Genomic DNA, 12698 nt, shown 5'->3' on the forward strand with positions numbered 1-12698 from the left:
CAGATATGTAGTTTGCTTGAAATGGTGACAAGTTGCAGTGTTTTTACTGTGATGAATTCATCTGGATATGGTATTTATTTTAGAATGTGTTTAATTTCTCTGTTGTGTTATTTGGGCCTGAATTAATCTTGGGCTTTTAGAGAAAGCCCATTTTATAGATGGATAGATTAGTCAATAGATGAATGAACTGACAATAAAGATGTGTTCCTTAGTCAGGTCTGAAAAATTAAATGGTTCTACAGTCAGTAGTATTGACCAACCCCTTATTTTAATTTAGGAAGGTATGCCATATATTTCCCAGGGGTTTTCCTGATAGCGTGATACACTTAGAATGGCTAAGGAACTGAGCAATAAACAGAAGTTAAGCTATGAGTTATTTTGAAATTATCCTCAAAAATTAAAATTGTGTTAATCATTCTAATCCAAAGTAGAAATTTTCTTAGACACTGACTTAAAGCATGCTTTTTCACACAGAAGTGCTGATTTCAGAAGAAAGGAAATCTTTGAGAGAGTCACGTACATCAGAACGGTTCTGCCTGCCTCTTCTATAATATTGTTGGTTGCTCTTGTAAGACGTAAATACAATCTGAAATACGTACTGGGAAATCATCTCAGTAAAGTTTTAGCCCAGGACAGCAAAAATAAAGATGAATCTCAAAAACAAAAAGAGAAAAAAGATCTAACCTTTGTGTGTTTTCATTAGTATCTCCCTTAATGTTCAAGATTTACCAACTCTAAAGGACTTTTCATTTTGAAAGTGCTTTCCAAACACTCACCTACAGCTATTTACTTAAAGACTTCTGTTAAGAAGGTGAAAGGAATGTACTGGGAATGTCTTTCTGTGGAGGCTGACAAGCCTTTTAATGGAAAAGATTCTAAGTTTCCCTTTTCCCTGTTGTTTGAATCTTAAGCAGTAATATTTAAACTCATGAGGTAAGGAATCATCTAAATATATTGTTCATAATTACATCAGCACATTATAAACTTCATTTAATATTTGGCTAATGATGGCATGTTTTTAAATCAACACCAAATATTCTCTGTAATGCTTTTTGAAGTTTGTTTTAAAACAAGCAAATTAGCTATCAGCCTTATATATGTTTTATTAATTTTCTGTGTTGGTGCTACGTGGTTTTACATTATTTTCCAAAATAAATAGTCTATTCAACATGCTTTCTTTTTAAAAGTGCATCAAAACGTAGTCATGTGGAAACAGTGATTGATTTAAAAAATTAGTAAGAGCGTATTTAAATACCTCATGCTGTATTTCAGAGAGATTCTGATTTTATTATATTTTAATTTTGCAAAATCAAATCCTAAGAACACCTGCATCTGCCTCTAGTCATAGAACATACCTCCATAATTAAAAATTAGTAACAAAACAACCCACAAAAGAGACAGTCCCTGACAACCCAGTAATCAGACAATGACCAAAAATGCTTCTATTCACTTTTCAACCCCTCTGCACAATTCAAATTAGGTGTGAAGTGTACAAAATGACAGCAAAACATTTTAGATTTCTCAGACCTGAGAAATGTCTTCCTTAAACCTTGCTTTTTCAACAGACCCTTGCCTGGAATGTTAGCTTTAAACACAACCCGTTTAATCAGGATGGTTAAGATCACCCACTGACAGAATGCTGTTTGACTTCCTCCCAGCCATATCGCATCCATTCAGCATGATGTCCCTCCCTCAGCTGCAGCTTCCAAGCCACTTCCTTCCAACCCAGTGTGCGGCAGCCTGTCGAAAGTCAGTGCTTAAAAGATGTAACGTACTTCAGGGTATTTCTAAAGTAACTTCTGTGCCACAGTGTTTGCTGTTATCTTGTTCTGCAGCAATCATGCTGTGGCAGCTGGACTCATGAGAAAAACTGTATAGTTACAATCAGATCGATAAGTTCAGAAGTACACTGTTATCTTTTTCTGCTTGTCTGTAAGAACAACAAAATAGCATGTCTTGCACCTCCACGTACTCTGTTGGCTTGTACAATGATTTCTCATATACGTGCACGACATGTGAAGTGCTCCAGGTAACCGATTTCTGTACTGGCTCATTGTATATTCTGGCAGCACCACACGAATGCAACAAACTGGAATAAACTGTTATATACCCTCGTGTCTAGAATAACGGCTGGTCTTGATGGAACTGGTTAGAAGCATTGGGTGCCTTGAGAGGCACAGGTGAGGATTTATTTTACATTTCTGTCTGATGTGGTTGTCTTAAAGCTCTCCTTGCTAACAGAGGAGCTCTATTAAACATATCCATCAGTACAAAGCCTTTGGATAGGAAAAAATAAAGTTCTTGATCCCTTGTTGCTAAAACACCCACATGTATGAAGTGAAGTCAGTGGAGGCCATGGTGGTGTTTAAGTTGTATGTTTGCAGAGATATTTACTGTACTGGGGCTAATCAAAATTTAATGACCAAAATGTCTGAAATGATTGGCACCTAGAAAACTTCATCCAAAATTATAAAGCTTGTTTGCCAGTTGTGGCGGGTACGCCATCTGCAGCAGCACAGACTAAATCATCTACAGGGCAACACAGAGACAGCTGTAGGTACCCGAGAGCATTGCACTCTTGCTTTATATGTGTACAATAGAGGTGAAAATATTTCTTGTTTGTAGGAGACCTCCATTTGTTTCCCTGCTTCCAAAGAGCATCAGGGGACTGCTGAACCTAGGAGACACTGGAACAGTCATTCAAAAGTCTGTGGGTGGTCTCAGCAAAGAAACCACTCTGCTAAAGAGAGTAGCGAGAAAGAAAGGTGACGGGATAGGAGAAAACATGGCTTAAGGAATTTAGGGGGTGAATTGGAAGATAAGTGTTTATGGAATGAGTCTAGTTCTATTTTGCTCTTTCAGCTTCTGCAAGTTGGTTTATTTGAAACAGATTTTGCTTCTGAACTTGGAGACAAGTATAAAAAATCCCAGTGCTTGGGGATGACTGTAACAAATTTTCTGATTACGTTGGCCTTTCTCATTTTTTGGACTGTTTTGGGTTCACTTGTGGTATAGAACAGGAGAAAAAATAAAATCAGTACTAGTCTTTGCTACCTACATAATGAGGCCAGGCTAAAGTGAAAGGGAACATGGCAATGGAATAATTAATTTACACAAAATAGGAGGAAAGACCTTGTGAAAAGACCTGGGAGGACTGTGACATGCCGGTTCTATATTTGAGGTTTATTGGAACAGAAACGAGAATAATTAACTTTAAAGAACCAAACCAAACCAAATCAAACCGACCAAGCAACCAAAAAACCAGAGAAAACGCAGAATGCTAGATGTTAGAAATAAAAGGGTTTGTAAATGCTTCTCTCGCCCCCGCTACATGCCCTTACAGACTGGTCCTGCATATTTGTTGCTCACATTCCAGCAACTCTGGACTGGCTTGCAAGCTTCATACATTCCCACTGCATAGGAAGCTATTTAGGATACATCCTACTGGCCCTGGCGGCCTGGCTGAGGGATCGCTCCTTCCTCTTTGCGCTGTCCTCCCAACCAGCGTGCTTCCCACGCGCTGTCCCTCTCTGCCATGTTTCCTTCTGGTGGAAACTTCTCTGACCTGGTGCTGGGGGTGGAGGGGAAGGGCCTTGCATGGGGAGGGTGTCCCAGCGTGTGGAACAGTTGGTGAGCAGTACAGATACCCTCCATTGCAAACATCATTTGAGCAGGCACGGAGTGGGTAGGATGGAGTCAATGACACTTGTATTCTCAACTTCTTCCCACTCCCACTGGTCATTTCAATACACCTTCACCTGAATATAAACAGCTAGGAAGAACTGCTAGTAAAATAGTACTATGCAGCACATAAAGCACATTCAGAGCCCTTCAGCAGACTTGTAGAATGGGAATCATCTAATTTCGACCCCACCCCCCATAAAGATGGACACCTGTAGAGGGATCATAGAGGAATGAAGCTGGGTTAATTAGCATTGATAACATACAGCTGTGGGCTGGTTTCAGGGGCGGTGGGTTGGCTGACGTGGATAAGGTGCAGCTGTGGCTGGTTCCTGCTAAGTAGTTAAATAGCTCTAAGGGGCATGGAAGGAAAGCTCTGGATGAAGAGAGACCTGGGAAAAGGGAGAGAGTGCCCTCGATGTAGGACAGTCAAGGAGATGGCCCAGGGAGAAGAAGGGGACCTGGATGAGGAGCCTGGAGAAAGAAGACTAAGCAGAGGCAAGAAGCAGGGTGGGCTCGTCTGAAGATGATGAAGAGACGGCACAGATGGTAGATGAACTTTTGGAACCTTGTGGGGGATGGGTGGCTGTGCTGGGGCGAGCTGTGGGAACTACTTACTGAAGTTAACCTGGTATGGGATGGTAAAAGCCTTATGGCAGCTGGCTAGTTTTGATAGCGCTGTGACAGACACCTTCCACTAGACCAAGTTGCTCCAAGCCCTATCCAACCTGGCCTTGGACACTTGCAGGGACAGGGCAGCCACAACTTCTCTGAGCAACCTGTTCCAGTGTCTCATCACCCTTATAGTAAAGAATTTCTTCCTAATAGCTAAGCTAAATCTAGCCTTTTTCAGTTTAAGGCCCTTGCCCCTTGTCCTATCACTTCATGCTCTTGTCAAAAGCCCCCCCCAGCTTTCTTGTAGGCCCCCTTTAGGTTGTGACTCTCCTCTGGCCTTGCTCCAACAGGTCTCTGTCCTTCTTCTGTTGGGGGCCCCAAAGCTGACACAGTACTGCAGGTGGGGTCTTGTGAGAGCAGAGTAGAGGGGAACAATCGCCTCCCTTGACCTGCTGGTTACACTTTTGATGCAGCCCAGGATAAGATTGGCTTTCTAGGCTGCAGGTGCATGTTGCCTAGCCATGTTAGGCTTGGGGGTGTTGGATGATAAGAAGCTCATCTCCTCAGGGCTGCTCTCAGCCCAGCCTGCGTTTGTGCTTGGAGTTGCCCTCACCCATGTGCAGGACCTTGCAATTGGTCTTGTTGAACTTCACGAGGTCCACATAGGCCCACCTCTCCTGCCTGTAATGGTCCCTCTGGATGGCCTCCCTTCCCTCCAGTGTGTCACTGCACCACACAGCTTAGTGTCGTTGGCAAACCTGCTGAAGGTGCACTCAGTCCCAGCATCCGTGTCACCAAAAAAGATGTTAAACAGTTCCTGTCCCAGTACAGACAACTGAGGTATGTCACAGGTCCCTACGTGGACATTGAGCTGTTGACTGAAACTCTGAGTATGACCATCCAGCTGATTCCTTATACACCCAGTGGCCCATCTGTCAAATCCATGCCTCTGCACTTTAGAGAGAAGGAGTATGTGAGCAAGTAGAAAAGTATTTATGCAAATACCTTTCATATGACAAGCCCAGATAATTTAACTGAAAAAGACAGTAAGAAGGAGCCGGATCACCTAAGAGAATAGTCACTGTATTAAAAGACAAGAACGATTCTGCGAGAAGATGGGCCTGTTAAAAAAAGTTTGTAAGAAGAGAGAGGAAGACTTGAGAATGGAAGTTTGAATGTTTTCATCTGAGGTGTGAAGAGGGGGACCATGCCAAAATAAAATATTTACTTAAAATAAAAAACACAAATGCTGTCAGTGGTCATGAGATATTTCACTTTCATTGCAGAATGTTTCTGTTCTGCATTCCCAAAGATAAATTTCCAAGTTCTTGCAGCCTCTCTGGGCATTTTTTTTATGACTGATTCTTATTCAGCCCTGAGCAGTAACCAATGAGTCCGAGTAATCAAATTGGCCACAGAATCCATAAATCTCTGTGTAATCTCAGAATAACTGCTGCAAGGGGGTTATGTCAAGAGTCACTGAACAACTGTAGACAAGAAGCAGCAAAGAATTTACTGGTCTATTTCTTTCTCCTGACATGCAAATTTGCCTTCTAAGCAGGAACCAGTATCTTCATTAAGACTTTTGTTTTCAGCTGCTTTCTCTTACTCTCATCTGAAGCAACTTTTTGTTTATTATTAACATAAATAGATACTTTTGGTTCATTGTGTTTCATATGCTTAAGATACTAAGAGATGCCTCTGGACAAATAGCTCAGTTGGCCCAGATCCTAGTTAAAACTTTAGGGAGGCTGGGGTAGGCTCAGTAGTCTGGCGAGCTGAGTATCAAGCTTTGCCACTACCTAAAAGGTCCTGTTCCCTTCCTCTCTTTACATCCTCTCTCACTTGTTTACCAGCATTAGGACCTATTGGACCTCTGCAAGGACTCAGCTCAGAAAGAATCTAAGAAGCACCACCACAAGGTAGGAAGAGAAAAAGGCAAAGAGGAGGTGTAGGGGTAAGGGGGAGACTCTAGAGGGAGGGAAGAGGGGAGCAAGCAAGACCTCCCCCTTTCCATGGCAGGGACTTACTAGACTGGTTGATCTGTTCTTGGAACTGCAGGTCTAGGAGCAGCTCTCTTGGGATAAAATGTCCAGCAAAGACAGCTCTTAACACACTGATAAATTTTATAGACTAAGGACCTAAAATGGACTATATATCGACTGTACACATATATGGACTGCAAATCCTGTGATAGAAGAAGTAAATACACTGCTTGTATAGTCAAGATCATTTATTGCTTCTTACATAAGAGCGAAATAGTAAAGAAATTGAAAGATAATGAGAAGCAAAACCAAAAGAGGAGTCCCCCATAAAATTCTTCTCCTGTTAACATCAGCTGTTTTGCTTTCCAAGGATTTTCAGAATCTTCTGTGCTAGCCTGCCTTCACTGTGAGCCAAGATCAGAAAGCTGAGCCAAAGTGGGATTAAGACGTGAATCTTTGTTCTCTGGAGTGCTCTGTGTAACAAAATCACAGTATCATTAAGGTTTACAGTGTTCTATGAATGGGAAAAGAGGAGACAGTCTGGGTTTTTACTATGCTGGGATTAATTTAAACATCAGTATTATCAAATCTTCCAATGTGCAGAGCAGTAATGAAATGTATTTCTCCTGTTTTCTTCACTCTGTGCCATCTTCCCCATTCACTGCTTATAACAGGACCACACACAGGACTGAAGACACTGCAAACTCAACTGCAATCTGGATTGAATTCAGGGTGAAGTAGAAAACTGGAGGGTGTGGCTGAGTAGTCTTTCTCCAGCACAGTTTAACTAGATGTTTTGCCTGAATATTTACAGTGTTATTAATGCCTATTGTTCATAAAGCTTTTATCCAATTTTTGAAGTTGGTGAGAACTTATGGCCTTTGGCATAGTTTTTAGTATGCTAGAAAATAAAAAAGAAATTAAAGAGTTGACCATAAACAATGACAATTGGATATGTTTGCACTGTGAAGATGACAGACATGATTACAAGGACTTGACTATCAGTTAATTTAGAAATGAACTGTTTGAGCTTGAAAAACTGTGAGCTCGTTTATCACTGAAATCGTTGCTAGGACACTGTGCTTTGAAATTTGAAACTTGCTCTAGAAAAGAGCAATTGTGAAAAGTTTTTAAACATATTTTCTCCTTGGCAGCCTCTATATAGTGAAATTATTGCTGCAAAGTGGTTTTATTATATCAAGATCTGATCTTACAAGCCCTTATATCTGGACTTCTCTGTATTCAGAGTTGCAGAACGATTCATGTTAGATCTCTGACTGAAGTTAAGCATGCATAAAATGGATCTATTCAGCTGGCCTTAAATTCCTGCTAAGTTTCTGTGCCTAATATTTTCTTCTTGGTTAGCTCCTGACAGTTATCTGTCCAGGTCACTACTTTGACCATGGAAATCGTTCTTCAGTGGTCGCTAGCTTTCACCACTGAACAAACACAGAGGCTTGTGTAAAGTTGAAGCTGTGCGAATATGAGCCAGGCTGCGTAAAACCCCAGTGAGATGATGAATGGTGCACATTACATGCCTGTTTGGCATATTGGCTAAGTCCTTTCAAATCCTAGTCCCTGGTAATTTTTAGCAAATCTTGTGGCTTTTCTCTCACCTTTTCTGTGTCAGTGTATCTTTAAACACTTACAGTCTATTCTAGATGATGCAGATGGAACTGGGATTCTGGCTGCAAGCACTGGAGATCACTCTTGACAGCCATGGCTGGTTGGTTTTGGCAGAAGCAATCCCTGCAGGACCTTGCCTCATGCAGAGCAGGACAGCAGCTGGCTGCCCTAGGGAGCATCCAGACAAGCAGGCCTGGGTGAGTTGGAGGAGTAGGGAGGGGTAAATGGGCTAGAGAGTCCTTAATCCATGCAGTGGGAGCGGCCACTGGAAGGAACTGGTCTGGGAATCCCAAATAGGAAACGAATACTAAATTTCTGTTGTATGTCAGAAAGAGGACGTTTTCAGCTTTCTGCTAAAAATTCTGAAATAGGTGTATATACCTCTGAATATAAATACTTAGCTGGATATTTCTAATCTTACAGATAATTGTGTTCTGCAGTTATTTGAGTATTATGCACTGAAGAATCTTTCTTGTGAGTCTGGGACCCAGGAGGCCTGACTTTTTATCCAATTTATATCCTTTTCCGAAGTGACTATTTAATTAATACCAGGGGAATTAGTCCCCATTTGCAATAGTCCTGGTTTAATTTTTAAAGTGTCAGAATGTGACCAGATAAGTCAGTAGACATGTAAGCCCAGAGATGTGGTGGAATTGTGATTCAAAAGATGACAGGAATCATGTTCGTTGTACTCTGTCTGGGATTGAGAAAAGTATTTACAGCTTAAGAAATATGCATTACATGCTATTGTCATGAAAAAACAATCTCACTCCTTGGAACATCTGGGAAAAGCAGACAAACAGAAGGCTGATCCCCAGGAGTATACAGAAGGCAGAATGAGCAATCTGCCTGCCCTCTGCTGATATCCCTTCATCTCTGTTTTTGCAGAATCAGTCTTGCTACAGTAAATGAGAAAGTAGTCTGCTTGTCCTGAAGACTTGGGGCCCATGAGTGATTTTGAGATTGCAGAAAGGATGAATTGGCTCTGAGACATTGGGGAAAATGTGAGGATAAAGACCTCACTTATGGGCTTGGAAAGGGGAAAATTATGTTGGGCTGGAGGGAGAGCATGGTTACTTGCTGTGCGGAAGGTAACGGAGGGAGCAGGGGGTGGGGACAGAGAGGATCAGTTTATTCTAGTGTGGGACTCTCCAAGGGGGTACGATCTTCCACATCATGAAATGACAATTAATCCAAATCTTTATAAACTGGTTTTAATCAAGTCTTCTAGCAATAGCAAGTAAAGCTCTGACTAAAATCCCCTCACTAAGAATCTCAGAGAAGTTAACAACCATGCAAATGCCACCCACGCAGCTGGTGGTTATGGGCCCAGAAATCGGGGCATGCCAAAAACCACAGGACAATATCTTAAACAATAAAGCGCCTCTGCTATGCTGCCCTCCTCTGCCGATGGGGTTAGTGTGGTTCCCGAGCTGGCTGTAGTGTCTCTGCAATCCTCCTTTGAATGCGCTGGCTCCCTGGGTACCCCTCTCTGTTGCATGGCAGAGACCTACCCCACAGCCAGCGGCAAGGAACCCATGGGTTTCCAGTTTCCACTAGCTAGTTGTTGGCTTGCGAGAAGCTTTGCAGTACGGGCTGACAGGAGCGATGCCTGAGGACATGAACTGGTGTACTGGGAATGAGGGAGCATGAGCAGCATGTCTCCAGAGAGTGGAGATGGGAGTTTGTGTGGACGGCAAACATCTATCATGGTGGGGTACAGGCAAGTGTGGTACTCCTTTCCTGCATGGGATAAATTAGGAATTGAATTTAGACAACTACAGCCCCAGAACAGAAAATTAAGATGCAGTGCATGTGACAGCTGAGGTTTTGCAAGAGGTATTGAATCACTTCTATGGAATTTTTCTATGTGTGCAAATTGAAGGGTTTAGTTTCGGGGGAAAAAAAAAAGATTTGAAAGCTGACTAAACACCAGCAGTTCAGACAAATATATACTCTGTTCTTCATTGTTGTATATAGGCCTCTAACTTGCTAATGCTGCTGTTGAATTGTGCAGATTGCCTCAAAGTTATCATAACAACACTCATTTCCTATATATGAGGCAGTGTAGGAAGAACTCTTTTCAAAAAATCACAGAGGATTGAGGATGAAATAGATGACTTTGTATACAGATATTTTTAGCTAAAAGAACTTGATTATAGGAGAAGTTTTAGTCTATAAAGGTAACAGAGTTTGTCAACTGTTCCCATCTGTCTCGTCCCTGTCCTGTGTCAGCAGGGGGAAGTAGTAACTAAGACCTTCTGTGGCTTAGATGCTAAGTGCTTTCATTGGAGTATTTTTGTCCGCCCTCCTTTCTTTCCCTTTTTGACATCAGTAGGAAGTTTTATTTATACACTGCTATGAGATATCTACTACGGAAAATTACTGACAACTGCTTTGTCAGTGACGCTGATGTCCAAGAAAATTTGCTTCCTTTTACAACATTTTTGTTAATCTGGATTAAAATATTGCAGGGGCTGCTCAGATTTCTACTGCCTGGAAGCTATTAATATTGTTTCAATTAGACTGATTGCTGTAACAGCAGTTTTCTAAAAATTGCAGTGATGGTGGCTTCAAGGCATGCGGTGTGAGCAAGGACAACTCTTGTTCCCCATCCAGACCTCAGGCTGTCTCCAAACGCCGTGCCTGCTCAGAGCAGAGCTAGTTTAGCCCCACCCTCTGAGCAGTCCAGCCTTTATTTATATGAAATCTGTGGTCCAACTGGCTTCAGATGGCGTGTGTATGTGCGTGTGCCTGCCTTCTGAGTGTGCGAGACGAGCTGGGATCATGAGCCAGGGTTGTTCCAAGTGGTTTTAATCAGCAGCCCATTAGAGGAGAATGGAAAACTTCTAACAGGATAAGAACCGAGTAAGTAAACCTAACTTTGAACTTGCAATCTGGACAAAACAAATGCAAATGAAAATCTTCATAGTCTGTCAGTTTTCAGATAAATGATCACTTTCAGAGAGAAAGCTGTGCATGCTGACAGGAAGGAGGCAATTTAAAAGGACTGGAATGAAGGAAACTGTAAAAACAAAGTGGGAATTGAGAATGCAAGAGAGAAAAAAATAGCAAATGATTGTTCACGAAGTTGGTACACTCTCTTATTCTTTTCAGCTGTGGACAGGACGTGTTAAACTTTAACCTCTTGCTTTCTTGAATGCTGTTTTGCGACTGAGTAGTTCCTTCTGAAAAAGGAGTGAAGATTTCTGCTCCTCACCTGTCTGCTGGCAGGTCTGTTCTCCTGAGAGCACGGTGTGGAAGAGCTCGCCACGGCTCCTTGCAGAACGCCCCATGGCATGCTGCTGGTTGCCATTTCTCACTTCTTGTTTTTTCACAGGTGGTTCCTGTAGCCCCATGGGAGGTTACTTCCCAAATCTTTGCTCCTCTGGAACTCGTGACTTCTTGCCAGGCACCAGGAAAGTGTTCAGCAGCAGAAATGGGGAAACGTCTCGCTAATTTTGGGTAAAGCGTGCCTTTGACTGTTTTAGCCTGGCAAGACGTGGCTCCTTGGACTGCACCTGCAATGTGGCGAAGGGCGAAGTGAGGACGGCAAAGAGGCCATGGTTTGTGGGCAAGTCCCCAGGTGCCGCAGGCTTTGTCGCCCTCGTCCCTTCCTTCTGGCCTTAGTGGTGGCCATCTGTCTGTTCTGCCAGACCCTGACTCCTCTCATGACCAGCAGCATCCTTTCGGCAGTGGTTAATGGGGTTGCACCCAACAAACTGACTAAAACACAGCAAGGAAGATACAAGGTCTCCCCAAGCAACACTCACTGCTTCCTCCCTGGCATTAATTCACAGACAGTGAAAAAGGTAAGTCAGCTGGAGCAGAGTGCTGAGCAATAATTAGCAAAGCAAGGGGTAGCGAGTCTGGCAGGATCATCTGAGTCCAGCTAAAATTAGCTGAAGCTTGGAAGTCTGAGATCTGTATACAAACAAATGGATGATCTAATGACAGTGGCATATGTGCAAGCGCATCTCCATTACCAGCTCCTCAGTGTGGTGTTATTAACACAGGAATCCTGAAATCTGACTGTAACATGGCATTGCTTTGTGACTCCAGGGAGATTTCAGTTTGTTGCACAGACCATATTTTATTTTGGCTTTAGGAATCAGTTCAGAGGCTTTACAGTACAGGCACATAAATCAGGAGCCAGTGGGGTTTCATGGAAGTGACTGAGGCTGTTAATTTAGCGCCAGGACTGCAGCTGCCCTATTTTAGTTATCTGCTGGTCAGTTTTGAATTTTGCTGGGATTCTGCTGAGAAGCTGAATTTGACTGCATTTACTTTAAAAAAAAACCCAACACTTTTCACATTTTCAAATCACACTATTTACTTTGGAATCTTTGTCCCACAGTTTTTACTTTGTCCTTAGGTTACCTGACCTCATGTTTATTTTGTGTAAGTTTCCTAGTCTGGGTGTTAAAACCTAACAAATGTAGACACCGTTAGTTGGAAAATGTGGTTTATTAAATGGTCCGGAATGAGGTAGTTATTTTTGCTCTGAAATGTGATCAGCACTAGCACAAATGTTTCAGGTTTTCTTCAGTTCTATAGAAGGCTGCTAATAATGCAGCAGACATTGCACTATGCAATCGTCATTATGCTGGCATTTTATATACTACTGTATATAAACAACAATAAACATTAATCTGTGACTTCAGGGATTATGGACAGCATCCACATAAAGCAGTTTAAATATAAAAAATAAATTTAGAAGGCTGCTTCTTTGATTAGACAGGGTTCACAGTCTGAAAGGTCAGCAATATTGATTTTAGGAGAGCAGTTGTA

At 42.2% G+C, this 12698-nt stretch overlaps 1 protein-coding gene across 3 annotated transcripts in view; it reads left to right on the forward strand.

Annotated features, from left to right (window-relative positions):
• Positions 1-6752: 6752 nt before the first annotated feature.
• Positions 6753-12698, forward strand: part of CPED1 (cadherin like and PC-esterase domain containing 1) — a 159106-nt gene continuing 153160 nt past the window's right edge. For 2 of the 3 annotated variants that reach the window (XM_080393906.1, XM_080393908.1), the window contains exons 1-2: positions 6753-10775; positions 11248-11719. In XM_080393906.1, the coding sequence (XP_080250032.1) occupies positions 11471-11719 (249 nt within the window). In that variant the 5' untranslated portion in view covers positions 6753-10775; positions 11248-11470. Of the gene's footprint in view, positions 10776-10798; positions 11142-11247; positions 11720-12698 lie in introns of those variants that run through there. The other variant, XM_080393907.1, reaches the window with a different exon arrangement.

Source organism: Falco punctatus (assembly GCF_963210335.1).
Source record: "Falco punctatus genome assembly, chromosome: 6".
Taxonomy (NCBI): domain Eukaryota; kingdom Metazoa; phylum Chordata; class Aves; order Falconiformes; family Falconidae; genus Falco; species Falco punctatus.